Source organism: Pongo abelii, chromosome 2 (genome assembly GCF_028885655.2).
Source record: "Pongo abelii isolate AG06213 chromosome 2, NHGRI_mPonAbe1-v2.0_pri, whole genome shotgun sequence".
Lineage (NCBI taxonomy): Eukaryota > Metazoa > Chordata > Mammalia > Primates > Hominidae > Pongo > Pongo abelii.
This window is the reverse complement of record NC_085928.1, coordinates 168182456-168203524: the sequence shown is the minus strand read 5'-3', so window position 1 is coordinate 168203524 and position 21069 is coordinate 168182456. Positions and strand designations below refer to the sequence as shown.

Sequence of the window (21069 nt, the reverse complement as noted above, 5' to 3'; positions counted from 1 at the left end):
TCTCAGAATGTATCCCTGTCAAGAAGCAGCATGTGACTAATCTTGAAGTGATAAAATAATTTCAATAATTTCATTGCTTTAGTCTTTTAAACTACCCCCTCCTCCACTTTTATTTTTGTAATCTATCTCAGGTATGTTTATTCTAGTCTTAAATCTTTCTTAATTTTTTTTACTTCCTTGGATTATTTATAAATTAAACTAAATTTGGCCTGAAGGATGCCTCCATACTCGAGTCCTTATGTAACTAACTGGAACCTAATTTAGTAGGTAAAGTAACTGAAAGCCTAACACAAGGATATACTTATGTAACAACCAGCTGAGTCTCAGCCTATCACAGTAGCTGAGCTTCAGTCAATCACAGATGGCCAACTGATCATCCCATGTCCAAATGAGTCAAATGCTGAGCTGTAAACAATCAGGCTGTTTCTGTACCTCACTTCCATTTTCTGTCCATAAATGCTGCCAGCCCATATTGTGGAATGAAGCTCTCTGACCCTCTTCTGGTTTTGAGGGGTGCTTGATATGTGAATTATTCTTAGCTCAATTGAAGTATGCTAAATTTGACTAATTTTGTTTTTTAACAGTACTTCAAAAAATCTATTTTCTCTAATTTGACTCAGGTATAGAGCATTTCTTTAAAAAACAAAAAGTTGTTTTAGAAGTAACTCTAAATGAGAGGTATGAGGCACAACATATTTCCTAAATATTCTCTACCCCGTCTCCCCTTTCCCTTCTCACCCCATAACAGAAACAAACTAAAAGTCTAAACTTTAAAACATGAGTACAGGACCTGATTAAAACTGCTTCAAAGATTTCTACTGGGGAGAATAAGAGTTTATTGGTGCCTCCAATGCAAGCTACTCAATAATTGCTTAGTTGTGAACAATGACCTACTGCTTCAACTCAGTAGATGATGGTTAGGGCTTCTTACAGCATTTGTTAAAAGATATTTAACAAATCTCACTTTACTTCAATCTACTTCCTCCAATTTTGTGACCCTACTTAAGATCCCCAGTCCCCCTCCAGTAGAGTTAATTAAAATACTATGACTGCCTCTTTTGGTTTATTGCCTGTCCTTATAGAGCACTTTTCTCTGACAGAAATGGCCGCTTTCCCAAGCAAGATGACATTTAGAGCTTCTTTCTCTGCACCACAGTCTTAGAAACACATTTCTCCCCTTAATCTGGTTTTGCTTTTTCCTCTTCACTACATTTCTTCTGGCAAAGGTTGTCTGTGTGTGTTGCGGGGGAGGAGTGGGAGCAGGGTGGGGATAGAAAGGAGATGGAAGAAAATAAATTCTTAGTTGTAAAGACAGCAATGAGAAAGCTAAACTAGATTATGATCTTTACGATTCCTTACAGTTCTAACATTTTATGACTTAATTTAAATAGGAAAAAGAGGAAATAAAATGGCACTGAGAAGATAAATAAAATGTAAACTTGAAGAGTGAGAACAGAAGTCAGGATAAAGCTCAATTAACCAGAAGCAACTGGCAATTTCCTTCTGGGGAAGTGGCAGAGGGAGAAAAATAAAGAGAATTTCTCCACCTCCCAGCCCATTTCTGGACTATATTGGGGGGAAGAAGATGTTTAGAACAATTTCCTATATCATCTGCAGCTATCCAGAGAACATTCTGTAACTAAAACAGTCAAATAGTAGCTTTGACCAGATTTGTTCAAAATTGTCTACTCTTACAATGGAAGTACTGTTTGAAAATATATTATGGCTTTAAAAACTGTCTTAGGTTATTACTTAACACTTAGGAAAAGCTCATATTAAATATATACAACTTAGACTGATATGGTTTTGCTCTGTGTCCCCATCTGAATCTCATTTTGAATTGTAATCCTCAAGGGAGGGACCTGGTGGGAGGTAACTGAATCATGGGGGTGGATTCCCCCATGCTGTTCTTGTAATAGTGAGTGAGTTCTCATGAGATCTGACGGTTTAAAAGTGTCTGACAGTTTCCCCTTGCTCGCCCACTCTCTCTCTCCTGCTGCCATGTAAAACATGCCTTGCTTCGCCTTTGCCTTCCGCTATGATTGTTTCCTGAGGCCTCCCCCAGCCATGTGGAACTGTGAGTCAATTAAACCTTTTTTCTTTATTAATGACCTAGTCTCAGGTAGTTCTTTATTGCAGTGTGAAAATGGACTAATACACACAGGTTTAAAAAACTCATAAAAAATGCTACTGAGATCTAAAATATTCTCCTTGAAACATCACCTTCCTTTTCATATTCTATAAAAAAAGGCAAAACCTCTGGATAAATGACATTCCACTCAGAATGTTCCAACCCATAGCACCAGGTGTCAAAAGTACAAGTTTTTCACTGTTGATATGTTCTATAATCATACATGAAAATTATACTGAGTTATCTTTATTTTCATTACTTCAGCATATAATTTGATACTCAAAGATAATCAAACACATGTCCATAAATATTAAATTGTTAAACATTCAAAATGGCTAACTTAACTAAAATTTTCTGTTAAAGTCCCCTTTTACCAGTTGTCAATCAGTTAAAACATACAATTTTATTATAACACAGCCAATTATACCGAAGGCCTTAACATTCTTCATTTGGGATCCAAAGAGCCATACCTAACTCAGGCAAGAAACACCAAAAAAACCAAACCAAAACGAAACAAAACAAAGCAAAATCCTGCCTCTCCAATACTCCTGGATAATTTTGTAATAGACTGAGTGATCTGGCTGTGAAGTCAGTTCAAGTTTACATCATTCCATACATAAGGTACCATAAACCATTTCTGATCACTAGGGATCCACATGAAGAACACTTCTCATTTTTACATTTGCCAAATTAAAAATCTTAAATGGGCAAAGAGGTTTTCAGTGAATGTACTGCTTTAATTCTGATTTTATTTATTTTACACCTCTTTCTTCTGGGCTATTTCCTAGTAGACAAGAGGAAATGAGATAGCTATCATATAAGCCACATTGACTGGGAAAACTATGATAAAATTATCAGTTTCAGTTAATATCAGAATAGGGCAGCAAAAGATAATTATTGAAAAGCAAAAGTTTTATATAGTTTAATGTACTGACCTCATAAATATCAGAATAATAAATGACATCTCTACTCCCTCCACAAATTATTAGAGAAGTTTGTCTTCAACTGCTAAAATTATACTTGGTGAATCTGTTCTATTACATTGGTGTTCAACACCACTGTTAATCTTTGTCCTTTTAAGTTATAATAGCAATGCATTTACTAGCCACACAATCTTCCCAATCTTAGCACTACGTGTATAATATGAACACTAATCAAGATCATTCAGCAGGTCAGCAGATTAAGATTAGCGTCAGTTTCCATCTCTTGGGCTCCAAAGCACAAATTTCTCTCCATTCACCTACAGATCTATCACATATATTCTCAATATAGTCCCATATCCAAGTAAATACATTATGAAGTGTAATGTCTACTTTCTCTAAATTAAATAGATAAAAATGACAGCTCTACCTTATTTGATAATTCATTCTTAATTTGCTTTTAAAAATTTAACTATTACTAAATGGAATAACTATATCTATAAATATAAAAATAAAATAATGATACTTTACATCACTACATACTACTTTTATTTTCTGCACATGGTGCCAGTTTTGCTACGTTTTAAATACACAGGATAATTTAAAGAATTGCACTAAGAATAATTTAGCTTCTTTTAATCCTTTAAAAAAATTGAAGGGGCCGGGTGTGGTGGCTCATGCCTGTAATCCCAGCACTTTGGGAGGGTGAGGTGGGCGGATCATGAGGTCAGGAGATTGAGATCATCCTGGCTAACATGGTGAAACCCCATCTCTACTAAAAATACAAAAAATTAGCTGGGTGTGGTGGCGGATGCCTGTAGTCCCAGCTACTCAGGAGGCTGAGGCAGGAGAATGGTGTGAACCCAGGAGGAGGAGCTTGCAGTGAGCTGAGATGGCGCCACTGCACTCCAGCCTGGGTGACAGAGTGAGACTCTGTCTCAAAAACAAAACAAAACAAAAAACAAAACAAATTTTAGGGTAGTAAAGAAATTTTCATAGAACAACAAGCTACAGCACTTTTGTTTACATTGTAACTAGTTCAGTTATACTTATTCAATAACTCCTTTTATGTTTTTTCAGCACATAATGGATAATGTTCTTTAGTTGTTCTGTGATAAGAAAACATTTGCTTTCATACATTATCTCAATACTCCCTAGTTCAGAAACTCAACTATATTATCTTTCAGAAGGTTAGTAAGATACTAATCCCTTTTCCTGTTTTACTATCAAATCATCCTAAATTTTACTCTATTAGAAATGATACTAAAAAAGCTAAAACAATGTATTCAATTACAGAACAAAGTGTATAATTTTTTTTTAAGGATGACTGCATTTGACCCTACGTTAATAACTCAACCAACAATATTTTACACAAATATCTTTTATATAACATATATCACACTAAATTTGAAGATAAATTAATCTGAAATACTATCCATGTTTTTTACTGATTTGTTTTATATAAAATAAACTAAATATATAAATTATATAAAAATAAACTAAAATAAACTAAAACTTTATTTTGTATTGTTGTATATCCATTCATAATTTGTCCCACATTTTTTCTTTATAAAATGTCAATAAAAAGATTAAGCATACATATACAAAGATCATAGCTAATGCCAGATGTTAAGATAGTCTCTTGAGGCTAAAGATTCCACACCAGGTGGTTGAGCCAGTCTAATGAAGCAGCACATGCTCATGTGGGATACAAAGGGTGGACCTGGAAGAACCTGCTTGCATTTGGTTATTTATGAAAGTATAAAGAAAGATTTGAAATCAAAGTAAAAATGAAATTAAATCAAAGCCTTCCCATTCACATAGAGTTTTTCTAAAGTTTTAAAATTTGTTTTCAAAAATTAAGGCTGAAGGAAAAAACCTTTTATGTATGCTTTAGTGATGAGATAACAAAACTATTTCCAACTCCACTACCAAGTGGTAAAAATGAAAATAATAAACTTTAAGTGGATTAAAATACAAGCATAATTTCTTAAAACTTAGCATGTTTCTTGTATTGAAAGACTTAAAAATGTGAGTTCAGGTTAGTGCTATTACAACAAAACTTCAGTAAATGGACTGACCATAAAGCATGACCTTAGGCAATAATAAACCTGAGAGCATTTTAATATATTTCCTTATCACCAAGTGAAGCACTTTAAGTTATTACAGCTAGGCTGCATGACCTCATGCAATTGAATCATGCTAGAGCCAAATAGACTAATGTCTTTGATAGCAATTAGATAAAGGCAGGATGTTAACTTTTACTTTAAGAAGTGTTAAACAAAGGGACTCATCTCCTGGCTTAACTTAGTTAGAAATAAGCTACTCATTTGACAGTAGAGGTTAATATGGGAATGGCCTCTTTCACCTGTCAAAAAGAAAATTAATTTTATTAAAAAAATTATCAGGGAATTTTATTTCTTTAATGGACCCTTTGCTAGAGTTTCTAAAGTTTCTAACAACATCTTGATATACTCTAATTTCTAAGCAGCTCTTCTTTAATGTCTAAAATTTCCAATATGGTCAGCACTGGTTGAGAAAAAACATCCTCTTGTCAGTCACAGTCACAAAGAATTTCTTGTTTGAGCTGAATATAGATGGCAGGTCACAACAGAGAAATTAAATGATAAAACAGTACAATAAAATAATGTGATACAGGTATTAATATCATATTTCATCAAATCTAAGATGCTATTAATTGTAATACACAATTCTTTTACATAACAGTAAGAAAAACAAAGCTGTCAATTAAATTGTGGAACAATACTTTCCTATTATTTAGAATTTTTTATACTTATTAAAAGAGTTCTTTCAGACATAACAGATTTTTAAAAATTACATATCACCCTTGCACATATATAAAAAGACAAGATGAGAGAAACACATTTTCTAGGATAGTTGTAAACCTTCACATTTGGAATATCACTCTTGTGACTGCCATTTAAGGGTTGTCAGTGTCCACGTTTTTGTGCACAATAATCTCTTTGCCATCAAGAATATTTGTGTGGCAGTCTTTCTTAACAGAGTGTTCTATTATTGTCTCTTGGGTTTTCTTCCAAGTTACTGAAACCCATTCAGCCAGTTTTTTTTTTTTTTCTTGAGATGGAGTCTCACTCTTGTCTCCTAGGCTGGAGTGCAATGGCGCGATCTCAGCTCACTGCAATCTCCACCTCACGGGTTCAAGCAATTCTCCTGCCTCAGCCTCCTGAGTAGCTGGGATTACAGGCACCCACCACCATGCCCGGCTAATTTTTGTATTTTTAGTAGAGATGGGGTTTCACCATGTTGGCCAGGCAGGTCTCGAACTCCTGACCTCAGGTGATCCGCCCACCTCAGCCTCCTAAAGTGCTGGGATTACAGGTACGAGCCACTGCCTGGCCAGTTTTTTATTCAGGCACTTTTTTGACTTCATCAGAAGGTGCCAGTGAAGGTTTTCGGATCACAACTCAGGGATAATATTCCTTCCTCAAGTGATCTTTAAATGTTTTCCTGATAGCCAGTTGAGGACTTAGTTGACCTTTCATGTGGCCAGGAACAACAATCAAGTTCATCAAATAGACAATAACATCAAGAGTCACAGCTGCTATCTGGCTAACAGTGATTTTAAGATGACATTAATTGTAAGATGCACCTTGATTTCAGAGATGTTAAAACATGTGAAAAATAAAGTGTGTCATGGTATCAAAGAAGTATGGTTTGCTATTTTTCAGAGATCTAGAAATATTCTGATCAGAAATCATGGCACTTTCAAAATTATAAATTGAATATTTAAATAAATCAGTTACTGGTTAAAAAAGAATATGATTCAATATAGGTACATGACTACATATTCATTCTTGTAGTATGTGGTAAATCATGTTTGTAATTGGTTAGCTCTACTGCTTAAAGCAGTTGTTTCCAAGTGCTTATCTGTGCAACAGTATTGAATGAAAATAAGAATCAGCTGAGAAACTTTAAGAACATACACAGGTTCTTGGGCTGACTCCTCAAAATTAGGAAAAATACAAGGTGTTTGCAATCAAGATATTTTAAAAACAACTCTCAAGTGATTCTGATGTTTGCCAGGTTTGGGAAGCACTGGTATAGTTACATATTGCAGTGGAAAATCCAGATCCAATTGCTGTGTGCGCTACACTAGTTGGTTGTAACACAGTAAAAAGAGCTCTGAGTATGATGCTAGGAAAATAATTTTCCAGTGCAATCTCTACTATTTATTAGCTGTAGGACCTTGAGGAAGTCACTTAACTTGTCCAGTTTCTTTATTTATAAAATAAGAATAATACATAATTCACAGGGTTGTTGTGGAGCTAAAATTAGGTAACCTATGTTTTGGTTCTAGCACTGGTAAAGGCATTTAATATAAACTTAAAAAATGTTCTCTCACCTCCCCCACCACCTATATGTTTACTCCAGGCTTGTTCATACTGACAGATTTGAAAAATGTAAGCAATTTCCTCAAGGCATTCACCAATTCTCTCAGCTGCAAGTAATCTCTCCCTTCTCACAAGCAGTCTACCAGCATTTCTTTATTGGAGCTTATTTCTACTTTGTTTTATACGTGTTTATGCACATGACATATTCCTCCCCCTCCCCCTCAATAGGCTGCAAACTTTTTTAGAACAAAAAGCTTGCCTAATTTATCTTCACAGCCCTAGCATTTAACATGGTGCCTGGAAGAGATAGGCGGTTTTGCCAACAGAAGGATGCGAATGAAATAGCAAGGCAGTGATCCAGTTCCCATAATGACCTCTCCCTTTGAACAACCATTAACTGTAAGAGGTCAATGCTGCTCAGTCAACACTAGAAGTAAGGTAAGGGATATTAGAATGTGATTTATCAATTAGTCATTAGATCAACTAACACTTGTAGACTGGGAGAGGAATGAACATTTAAAAGAGTAATACAATATATTTGCATTTTCTTAGTCTGAAAATATCTAATGGTTCTAAAAAAGGGATGAGGATGTGGTAAAGTATTACTAAATACTTAGAGAAATGATAATCTGTATGGCTGTTAAATAGTCAAGCAAGCACTTTTGAAGAAACGTTACGATTTTTTCTTTCATATTTACAGATAAGCCTTTAAAAATCATGCCAAACTAAATTATTTTAAATACTATATGAATATTTTACATGCATATGACTTCACATCAAGCCAGGTAGAAAATTCTTTTTAATTGAAGTTAGAAAATTTTCTGTAATTTTTATCGTTTTAGAGGAAAATGTCTCAATGAAAACTGTAAGTCAGTGAAAATCAGTTATCTAATTTATTAAAGTCAACCTGTATTGGAAAATAATATACTCATGTAAATTTATTACACAACTAAAAATAATTCACATATCTTTCTAAATATAACTTTGAGATGGCAGATTCACCAACGTTAAAAAAGTAGTAAGACAGTCAGTGTCATATGTAGGAAAAAATAAAAACCACAAAACTTCCGAGCTCAAATACTGATAAACTTAGTGGGAGAGAGATTCCTGAATGTCAAGTGCAATCTAGCCACATGGGTTTTAATTCACAGGAAAAGACTAAATCAGAGGCAGAACCGTGGTGTTATACATTGCCTTGGTGCTAGTGAGATAACAGATGCTATGAATTATCTTAATATATTCATTTTATATCCTTTGTGTTAGATTTTAAAAGATATATTAAAGTAAGCTTGGTTTTGTGTATATAATAAAATATTTGCTTTTAGCACCATGGTTTCCAAGGGATTCCAATGTTTATCTTATTTTAGAAATAAAAATATTTTAATATTAAAACGATGGAATAATTTCAGTGATTTACCAAAAATACAACATACAATTAACTTCAGGTAATTATGACACATCCAAGTGGACTTTTTAGTAAACAAGATACATAAAACAGCCTACAGTCTTCATTCTTAGGTTACCAGGAGAAAACAATTAGAATCTTTCTGGAATCATAATGATAAAGGAAGAATAATGTAAACTGCTAATGAGTAAATATTGAGGAACCATAATGAAAAATGACAAAACTAGTTGGAAAATGGGCTCTGTAGATTTAGGACCAGGTTAGATTTGTTAAACATTTTGTTAAATATGTAGCTTTCATATAATAGACAAAAACTAGCATGTAAAGAATCTGAATCTTATATTTTATGTTCTAGCAAACATATTTTCCTGCTATAACTGGAAAAGCTAAAACTAGAACCATTTCATTTTACTGAAGAATTACGGTAAGTATTCAGTTGAGCTACAGATGAGCTTTCTCACCATTTTTAGGTTTAAAGTTCACCACAGTTAGGTCTCTCTTTATGTATACTCTTATTTATAATTAGTAACTTCTAGGAAATAATATCATTTCCAAAAATTTTTGAGTCATAAATTACTTTGGAATCATGCATTGAATATTTGATTTAAAAATTTATACCTTTCAAAAGCACAAAAATATACTGCTGCCAGAGAACTGCATGCAAAGATTAGAATGCATACATATATTTAAAACTAGTATGCGTAACTTAATCATAATTTTCTTACAAGACAGGTTATTTTTGCATTTTACAGACGAGCAAATCCTCACAATGGTATATGTGGATATCACTCCATGTTTTGAACATCCTATATGCCAATGGTTTACTTATTTTCATTTAAAAATGATAGTGAAATTTCCTTAATAACCCATAACATCTTTCTTGTTTGTACTCATTTATTCTTTCTGCCCACGTGGGCTTCCCTTCTAAGTACATTCAAAATGATGTTTTCCAAGCATGTGCCACATGACTTGTTCATATAAATGGAGCAAATTAAACTGTCTCCACATATATCCTATCACATTTGTAGCCCTGATTTCTCTCTTTAACACGTGGCCAAGACACCGTATTATCTGTCTGCAGAGGTTGACCTCAGGATATTAGATTCTGCCACATAGCTCTCTTGTACTAAACCGAGGGGAAACACTTAATCACCCCTGCCTTTTCAGGAAAAAATCAACTTTAAATTTGCCATGATGAAAAATCAATAAACCAGTAATTGCTTGGCTTATCATTGCATGGAGGAACAAATTGGGAAGCGAAGCTTAGCGTCCACACAGATTTCAGTGAGACACATGGAGTTTCAGGATCACTAAGCTAGAAAAGGAAAAGGTCTCAGAGTGATAATTAAATCTACTCATGCTGATTTTCTGCCAAATTTATTTCCCAAGAGTATATAAAAATGTTTCACTGCTTACTAGTCAGGCGTAACTAATCAAATCAACATTACACCAATATATAAAAGAAACAAAAAATGCAAATTGAAGACTGTAGGCATCAGAATAATATATTCTTGAGAATAAAATTAATATAAACTTACTTTTTAAATGAACAAACTTAAATTTGTCTTTTTAAAGATTACATTTATTTCTTTGCTCTATAAATACCTATAAACATTTTTATTTAATCAATGAATACAACATTGTAATCTGTAACCCCTTTAAATTGTGAAAGTTTTCAAGTAAGCATCAATATTTAAAGACAAATCTCAGACTGTCACACATTAAATATTTTTCATTCCCAGAATGATCTTTTCAGCTCATTTCACATGGGTTCTCTATTCTTTGCTAATGCAAATACATGCTATCACATCTAAATTAGTCCATTATTCCCATATATTTTTACCATATTCAATGAGAATTACCAGATCTGTTGTTTAAATAAAGTATCTGCTTTATACTTAAACACCAAAGATCTATTGTCTATGAAATAAGATGAGAAATACATATCATCCTTGCAACAAGGCAAACACACCAACTGAAAATATTACTGAGAATGTTTAGTGTTTAAAAAATTACTACCACTAATAGACCTAATTTAATGCAGTAAATTAGCATAGTTCCAATGGAAGTGCAAATGTAATCACAGTCAAACATTCATATTAAGAGGAAGAAGGAGGATGAGCTTTTTCTTTTTCTTTTGTTGAAAATGATTTTATGTGTGTCCTTCAAATGGCTACTGGGACTATGATAATTAAAACATTTAAAATAGCACAAGCCCCCCAGTCTCTAATCTGAAGCTCAGGTCAGCTGTCTGTAGATTCTAATTTGTCCTCCATTTGTATTCATGACAAGAAAATACTGAATATTTAACAGCAAACCAGCAGGAGGGGGTATTGTGGGCTTAGAGGTTAAATAATTTGATTTCTGTGCAGATTACATGTAACATCCAACATCTAATCTCATACCTGATTTGGCAATACAATTACAATAAAAATAATGTAGGGACACCATAACTATAAAGTGGAGAAATAAAAACTTTTTTTCATGGGTTGGGAAATAATAACTTTAAGTATTACATTGTTTACTATACTTCTAAGGCCTACCTTTTCAATAATAAAGGTAAAAATAACTTACAGAGTATGATAGTTGAGGATGACATGATTTCTATTTTCTTTTATAGCACTGGAGGTTCCATCTATTTTCTCTCACTAAAGAGCAGTGAGATTACAAATAAAACAAAGGGATGGAGGGGAGGGGACTTTAAGAAGTCTTCTCCATTCTCCTGCCTTTAGGCAGGACTACATTGAAACAGAAGCTTTGTTTTGATCTAAGATAAACTTCCATCTGTTGAAAAATCCAAGGGCTGTTTTAGGGGAACTGATTGCTTCTTAAAGTGAAGCAATAATAATTAAAGTGAAAACTAAAAGTTGAAGAATATTTGCTGGATTAAGATTTATGTTACACAGGCAAAACAGATTACTGAACATAATCATATTAAAATATGCATAAATGCAAATACATTTTGATTTTATAATTTTCAATTTGGTATTAATTTATTTTTTGGATAAGACCCTCAGCAATGCTATTAATTTATCTGTTTTTTCTTCTGCTGAGTGGTAGCTTTCTCTTTGTAAATGTGAATTTTATCAAACTAATTTGTTAACTCACTATTAAAAAGAATTTAATAATTTCAATAAAACTATTTCTATTGAGGGAAAAACAAAGACAAGTACATTCAAACAATAAATCAGTTTAATGACTTTATTAAACTGCCTTTCTAGATTAAAAGAATCAAATTCTGCATTTTCAAAATGAACTCTTTACTCTGAGTTTTTAGGATTCCTTATGGAATAATAATCTTTCATTTTCTAATTATTATACAAATCACTCCGTGCTAGGTGCTGGGCAAACCAAAGTCTACATACAGAAATGGTCTCTGCTCTTTAGCAGCTCACATTCTAGTAGAGCCCACATTATTATTGTCATTTAAATGACAAAAAGCAGAGGAGTTCATCCAAATAGAAAATGGAATAAGAGTATAGAAAGAAAAGCAGTACACTGTAAGTATCTTCAAGAAGCTTTCAACCTTTGAAGCAGTACACTGTAAGTATCTTCAAGAAGCTTTCAACCTTTGTTTGTATACAAATTCACATTTAAAATAACCTCAATTAGGTTTTTAAATTACTTTCTTTTGCTTGATTCCTGTCTTCTTTCAGTTTGTGACACAGCCAGTCTGTGAGCTGCTGTGCTCTACCTCTTTCAGGAACTAGTAACTTAATTCAGCTGATATGATTAAAAAATAAAATTTCAATGCTGTTGACTAAACTGAATTCCAAAAAGTTTCAATGCTGTTGACCAAACTGAATTCCAAACTCACAGTAATTTCCCAGTTATGTGATATAGTTTCTGTTCTCTTGTGTGATTTGTGTAAATAACCAATTTGTGACTCAATTTCTCAATTTTTCAGACGAGAGAACACTAAAAAAATCACAAAGTTTATTCAGTGATTGCCTATGATCTGTGGTTTAGGGTTTAGCTATGCGAACAGAACAGTACAGGGTAACCTGCATGCACAGAGCAGGATCACTGACTCTAGCTTGATGGGGATTAGGAAGTGATGGGCACCAATAATAAGGCTTTATTTGATACGTAACATGACTTAGGTGTAAGTTGAATAAAGAACAATCTATGCCGATTAAGGAAATTGGTTTCTGGGGCTGAGTCAAATGACAATATAAACGACACTACTTCCTAGCAGCCCACAAATCAGCCCACCAGAATAAAGCTCAAGCACCTCCTTCCTCACATAGCAAGGTGGTTTTCTGCTTCTTCTGCAGGTCATTTCTGAAAGCTCAGGCTTGTCCTTCCTTTCATTTTGTTGTTTGAAAATCTTAATTCACAACTTGTCTAAATGTTTGGCACAAGATGCCTAGCTTTCATCCTCTCTGGACTTTTGACATGCCTTCCTCACTAAGCTTAATCATTTCTGGTTTTTGATGTAAGTGAGGGACATGCAACTCTTCGTTTCACTTGAACACTTAGAGGCCATTGTAAGGTTATTAATTGGCCTAATTTCAATATTGTATCTCAGAGAATAGGGAGCCTCCAGGCCAGGGAGAGAGAGAGAGGAATAGCCAATCAGTGGAGCAGTCAGAACACACACAACGTTTATCTATTAAGTTCTCATTGTCTTATATGGTTGCAGTTCATCATGCCCCAAATCAACTACTGTAGTAACATCCAAGACCACTGATCAGTCATCACAATGACAGATATAATGAGCATGTTTAAAATATTGTGAGAATTACCAAAATGTGACAAAGAGATATGAAATGAGCATATACTTTTGGGGAAAATGGCACCAACAGACTTGCTCAATGCAGGGTTGCTACAAACCTTCAATCTGTAAAAAAACACAGTTACCTGCCAAGTGCAATAAAACAAGGTATGTCTGTATGCATTTACTTGTTTGTTTATTCATTATCTGTCTCTTTCCACTAGAATGTGCACTCCATGTTTTGTTTTCTACCATGGCCCAGGATTACAACAATGCCTGGCATATAGGAGGTGGCTCAATAAATATTTGTTGAAGAAAATGAATGATTAACAATTGTACTGGGCATGGTGGCTCATGGCTGTAATCCCAGCACTTTGGGAGTTCGAGGTGGGAGGATCGCTTGAGACCAAAAGTTCAACAGCCTGGGCAACATAGTGAGACCTCGTGTCTACAAAAAGAAAATAAAAAAATTAGCCAGGTGTGATGATGCTCGCCTGTAGTCCCAGCTACTCTAGAGGCTGAAGCAGGAGGATGTCTTGAGCCTGGCAGGTTGAGGCTGCAATGAGCCGAGATCATACCACTACATTTCAGCTGGGCAACTAAGCAAGACCCTATCTCAACCACCCCCGTCTCCCCTCCAAAACAACGACTGTGATAAATGCTATGAAAGGACAGCATAAGGTACTAGAATAGAGCATCACAGGGAGATTTGATCAAACTATGACATAAGAATTCAGTTCCTCTGAAGATATAGTATTTAAGGTGAGACCTGAAGGATTGGTAGGTATCAGCTAGGCAAAGGAGAAGGGCTAGAACTAGAAGTGGCGCCTGAAGATATGACTGAATGGCTACAATTTCCTGAAACTAGAATGAATGCTTCTTACAGATGAGCAGAGAAAGTGGCTGAAAGGATTGACTCCAACTTTTGAAAAGAAGAAGTTCTACGATAAATAAAATGCTATCCAACAGCATCATGTGCTGTAGAGAAGTCTTTCATGATAGGAAGAGTCAATCAATGCAGCAAACTTCATTGTTGTCTTATTTAAAATGGCCACAGCCACTCTAGCCTTCAGCAATCACCACCTTGATCAGTGAGCACCCATCAACATTGAGGAAAGACCTTCCACCAACAAAAAAGATTGCAACTTGCTGAAGGCTCAGATGATCGTTTGCATTTTTTAGCAATGAAGTATGTATTCAACTAAGGTATGTACATTGGTTTGTAGACATAATGCTATTGCACACTTAATAGATTATGGTATAGTGTAAACATAACTTTTATGGGAAACAAAAAAATTAGTGTGACTGGCCTTATTGAGATATTTGCTTTATCGGAATGGTCTGGAATCAAACCCAGTGTCTCCAAAGTATCTGTATTCTAAATCATCATGAAGCCAGATTTGGCTTCATTATCAAATTCACATTAACATGAATTCCATTAGTGGTTAGTGATTTGTGTTGAAAAATAGTGCTACAAGGGAAGGTACTTCTGACCTAGCTTAATAAACTCCAACCAAAGCTGTGAAGAAATATATCACCTACACATATAACATATCACATAAAAGCTGTAAATTTACATTAACTATAGACTTAATAGATAATAATATCCTAAGTAAGAATACTTAATGTCCTCTAGAAGCTCACAGTTACTTGTAAGGAAATGATCTATAATCAGTTAATAAGTATTTATTGAGTTCACATAGAATGCCAATTTAAAGAAATCTAGTTGCTTCTAATTTTGAATTGCTTAACTTCATTTTATATTACTATATTTATTTACATTAAAAACTTGCCTAAAACAACTCCATTGGCATGTGAAGTAATTTACTATCTTCAGTTTAAATATAATCATAGGTGAAAAAAGGACATTTCTCATCCTTTTTTTTTTAAATTATACTTTAAGTTCTAGGGTACATGTGCACAACGTGCAGGTTTGTTACATATGTATACATGTGCCATGTTGGTGTGCTGCACCCATTAACTCGTCATTTACATTAGGTATATCTCCTAATGCTATCCCTCCCCCCTGCCCTCACCCCACAACAGGCCCTGGTGTGTGATGTTCCCCTTCCTGTGTCCAAGTATTCTCATTGTTCAAATCCCACCTATGAGTAAGAACATGTGGTGTTTGGCTTTTTGTCCTTGTGATAGTTTGCTGAGAATGATGGTTTCCAGCTTCATCCATGTCCCTACAAAGGACATGAACTCATCATTTTTTATGGCTGAATAGTATTCCATGGTGTATATGTGCCACATTTTCTTTATCCAGTCTATCATTGTTGGACATTTGGGTTGGTTCCAAGTCTTTGCTATTGTGAATAGTGTCACAACAAACATATGTATGCATGTGTCTTTATAGCAGCATGTTTTATAATTCTTTGGGTATACCCAGTAATGGGATGGCTGGGTCAAATGGTATTTCTAGTTCTAGATCCCTGAGGAATCACCACACTGTCTTTCACAATGGTTGAACTAGTTTACAGTCCCACCAACAGTGTAAAAGTGTTCCTATTTCTCCACATCCTCTCCAGCACCTGTTGTTTCCTGACTTTTTAATGATCACCATTCTAACTGGTGTGAGATGATATCTCATTGTGGTTTTGATTTGTATTTCTGTGATGGCCAGTGATGCATGGGCAAGGACTTCATGTCTAAAATACCAAAAGCAATGGCAACAGAAGCCAAAATTGACAAATGGGATCTAATTAAACTAAAGAGCTTCTGCACAGCAAAAGAAACTACCATCAGAGTGAACAGGCAACCTACAGAATGGGAGAAAATTTTTGCAATCTACTCATCTGACAAAGGACTAATACTCAGAATCTACAAAGAACTCAAACAAATTTACAAGAAAAAAACCAAACAACCCCATCAAAAAGTGGGCAAAGGATATGAACAGATTCTTCTCAAAAGATGATATTTATGCAGTCATCCTTCTATATTTACAATATGAGAGTGATTTGGGTAAGGAAGAAACATAGTAGAAAACTAATTCAGAGCAGTGTTTTTCCAACTGAGCATCATGACCCATTAGTGGGTTGCTTTTGTTTTGTTTTGTTGAAGATGCAATAGAATCAGAAAAAAATTTGGAAATGGACAAGTATTATTTTGTATTTTTTTCAGGTTTGTATACATATGCATATGTGTACTCTACTGCAAAGTACAATATACCTCTTGTATGTTTTGTATTTAAAAAACATGATGTTTTAGAAGTTGAAAGTCTGCAAGAATATTTTTTTTTCTAACAAAATGCAATTTCAAGTTATTTTATAGAGAGAAGATATTATTTTCAATTCCCAAAGTAGGTGTTGTTCAGTAGCACTTCTGACCTGCAAAGTTCTCAAAAATGATAATGAATAAAAAACAACCTTATCTTGGAAATATAAAACAACTTGGATTTAAAAACCAACTTGATATACGGTAGGTAGGAACAAGGACTGGGTATAACTAAATATAATAAAAATTACTCAGGTACCTAGAATGTTGCTGTTACATAAAGTTTTTCTTTTTTAGTGATCTATATTTTAGTGCTTGTTAAATAATTGTTTGCAGAGTGACTTATTCTTTGTTTACATAAAGTATTTTTTGTTGTTTCACAAAAAACAACCATAATGTGGTATTTTCCCAAAATGTCTTAGTGTATTTTGGCTCTGAAGCCCAACAAGGATACATATTAGGACTTTGGTGTTTACTCTGCCAGCATCAGAAGCACTACAGCTGGGCTTAATCCAAATCACAAGCAATAATGTCTACCTTGGTTGGATAGGATTCAATAAGATGACTAAATTCTTTCCTTTGCTCTCATTCCAACAATTTCTTACCATTCCCAATAAGTCTGCAGAAGTCGTTTATAGCTTAGGAAAGTCTGAGTCATCCCAACTTGTATATTCACAGCAAATTCTGTGAATTCACCATCAGTATACAGAAATACATGGTAGGCATCTGAGTTGTATGTTACTTAAAATTATAAAGGTATTTTTATCAATTAATATTCTTTGTCACAAGCAGAATTATTTTCTCTGAAATCAGAGTGAGATACTGTTACTATGAAGAGGGAGCAAGGAACTGCCTGAATCCCATTAACCTGATCTCTCCTTCTCTAGCCAGTGGTATACCATCATTACTGTTGCTTTTGCTATAATAACAATAGCTAACTTCTACTGAATGCTCAATATATACTAGGCTCTGTGATAAGGGCTTCATGTACATTAATTTAATGTTTAAATTCTTCCATGGATGGAAAAATAAAGACTTAGAAGTTGAATGATTCACCCAAAGTCACCATGTTACTGAAGTGTTGTTGATATCCAAATCACTCTGTTTCTGCCTGCAGTTTATGTCCTAATCTACCTATCACACTGCAGACTTGTCTTCACTGGCAACACCCTGGGACTAGTTCTGCCTTAAGGAGAAAGTACAAAAAGAGCCCTTGACTCAGAAGGCAAAAGACTCAGTAACACATTGCCTCTTGGGGCTAGGGCCAGCATTTCATGCATCTTCTTTAGATGTATAATGTTGCTCTATGGCCTCATACTTTTAAAGCCCGGGCTCTAGTCCAACATTGTCCAAATCCTCTACCTTAGCTTCTGCTTGGTTTTCCAGCCTAGGATGCTGATTCTTGTTACGTTGAGTTTCTTGAACTTTGGATCTCTTCTAGTACACTCTAACTTTTGGTTCTACCTCAACCTCTCTTGCCCTATGTATTGTCTAATGCACTGTACCCAGTCTAATAGGGAATGACAAATTTTTTTTTCTTGGCATTGGAGATGATTTCGATTGGGTCCTGCTGTTTATCTTGAATTATAATAGTTTATAATAGGGTGGAAATGTTAAGAATTGATTAGATTATGGTTTTATATACATAAATTCAGCTTTCTCTATTTTAAAACAGTGGTAAGTTATCAAATCATACTAAATTTGCACAAACAAGGTTTACATAAACTGTTTTCTTTGAACAATATTCCCCATTCAATTTCTTAATTTTACACCAACTAAATTATACTGGAACATCTGTAGTTTAGAAAACATTTTGATCACATATGTTGTACTAATCCTCCATTCCCACCCCCTCCATCATCTAGTAACAATATTCCCCATTCAATTTCTTAATTTTACACCAACTAAATTATACTGGAACAACTGTAGTTTAGAAAACATTTTGATCACATATGTTGTATTAATCCTCCATTCCCACCCCCCGCCATCATCTAGTAACACGGTTTTAGAAAATAAAGGACATAGCATACCACATAATCCCAGAAAACTAAAGTAAACTTATATACACTTTCAAGAAAAGGCCAATTACACTAAAGATGGTTTTATATATATAGGGGTGTGTGTGTGTGTGTGTGTGTGTGTGTGTGTTTCTAAGAGCAGAGAAAAACAAGGCTAATTTTCCATAAAATTTTCAATAATACAATTCTTCTTGGATACCCACTCTAAACCTCTAAGAGTAATATCAAAGTTCATAAGTCCGCCAGTGATGCTAACAATATGTATTGGGAAAGACAACTTTTTTGGGGATAAAATCTTCTATTTAGAAACTACACACCTGGCTTCATTATTTAAAATACATATTAGCATGTAATCAGTAATTTAGTATCCTTAGAGTACTGATCTCTGAATATGTTACAGCCATGTATCTTAGGGGCAAAGAGATTATGCGGTATGATAATGTGATAAATATTCACACGCTCAAACTGGGTTTTGGTCAAATTTCTTTTAATAGAGCTAATAATTTGTTATAGTGAACACATTCTGACATCATTAAAGTTATTAATAAGACTTGAGTCTTACTAATGCTAACAATATAAGTTTCACAGAATACTTGAATTTCACCTGTTTTCTGTTAATAGGTAATTACAATTTCCAAATGCTAGTCCTGTAATTAAGGTAGAATAGTTTTACTTCGGCTAAGTCATCATCATCATTTTATATCAACAGAGCTTGATTCAGGCACTTGCCAACTTGTTCTCTTGATGTGAACACTGGTATGTTTTTTATCTTTAGTAAATAGATATATCTCCTATTTCTGCTAAAAATTAAATGTAAGATAACTTGACAGGTAGACAGTGTTGCCAGCTTATTTAACTCAACATCAGTTTTCTTCTCAATAAGTGTAGATCGTTCAAACATATTATGCAGGCTTTAGCTATAACCATTCTATTTGATCTCTGCTATACTGTTTCATTTTGCAAAGAATATGGTGAAGTATAGTATAAGACTTTGCATGGTATTAACTGATCCATCTTCAGCTTCTGATTCCACAGACAGGAATCATATAGGCATCATGGGAATCATTTTTGCAGTACAGTTTCCTTTAAAGGCACTTTTTTAGTAGCATTTCTAAAATTAGAAGATGTAGTAGACTTTAGGATGATTGAATTAAATGTAACTATTATAAAATTATAGTTCTTGGCCATCTTTTAAACTAGTAACTATAAAACATAATGTAGTTTTTAGATCAACTAGATGTAGGTCTTCCTGGCTTAGTAAAGAGACAAGTATTTTCCCTCATATAGATGATATGTTACTATCATTATCAAGAAGTGGCCTTAAGAAGAAGCTAGACCTGTTGGGTGATACCTGTCAGAGTAAACAGATGGACAAAATCAAAGTTTTTTGTGTGATATATTCTCCCCTTCATATAATGAAATGGACACACAAGAAGTGAGTCACAGAAACTTTTAAAATAAAAAAGAAAGTTGTAATATACCAAATAATGATTGCGACTATATTCTTTGTCTATATATTTTCCTTGTTATTTGGATACAAACTTATCAGAATAAATCTTAGTGAAAATTTTATCCACTGTTTAGCCTTGTGATTTAATTTTATCAACTTTTTAATTAATTTTGTAAAGGTGTTAAATTTTTTCAGTAGGCAATTCATTTTTTTATGCTAAGAAAGAATGAGAATCTCATACTTTTATACTAAAATTAAGATGCTGTGAAGGTAAAAACAGGTACAATTTTATACAGAGTTGAAGTATACTAGAACAAACACTTATATAATAATATTACCTAATACCTGTCAGGCATTATTCTAAGTGCTTTACATTCACTCCAGTGAGCAAATATTTTCATTAGCCTCATTTTATAGAGGAAGCAACAGAGGCATGAGTTAAGGATATAAAGCTAGTAAGTGGCATTGAGTCTGGGAAATTTGGCTGCAGATAATTACTCTTAATCACTATGCCAAACTTCTTTAAAAATAACATCTGAATCGAACGATTTTGAGAGAAAGCAGGAGTGTAGTCACCAAGGAGTATTTTCATTTCAGGATAACAGAATCAAGATAATGTTGCTAAATTGAGAAAATAAAAACTTGTGTTTAATGACAGAAATTTTTCAATAAAAGTATCTCCTATGGTAAGTGGTATAGGCTTTAATATTTGAGTTATTTAGAGCTAGCTTGAAAAAGATCATGAAATGTATTTGTAGAAAATAATTTTTCTGACTGGGCGCAGTGGCTCACGCCTGTAATCCCAGCACTTTGGGAGGCCGAGGCAGGCAGATCACGAG

At 34.1% G+C, this 21069-nt stretch overlaps 1 protein-coding gene across 13 annotated transcripts in view; it reads right to left on the bottom strand.

The window, feature by feature from the left end:
• RSRC1 (arginine and serine rich coiled-coil 1) overlaps positions 1-21069 on the bottom strand; it is a 424026-nt gene that overhangs the window by 45543 nt on the left and 357414 nt on the right. Inside the window, exon 8 of one of the 13 annotated variants that reach the window (XM_063722303.1) lies at positions 13721-13994. The exons of the other annotated variants lie outside the window; for them this stretch is intronic. Within the exon in view, the coding sequence (XP_063578373.1) occupies positions 13873-13994 (122 nt within the window). The 3' untranslated portion in view covers positions 13721-13872. Of the gene's footprint in view, positions 1-13720; positions 13995-21069 lie in introns of those variants that run through there. 13 annotated transcript variants of the gene reach the window in all.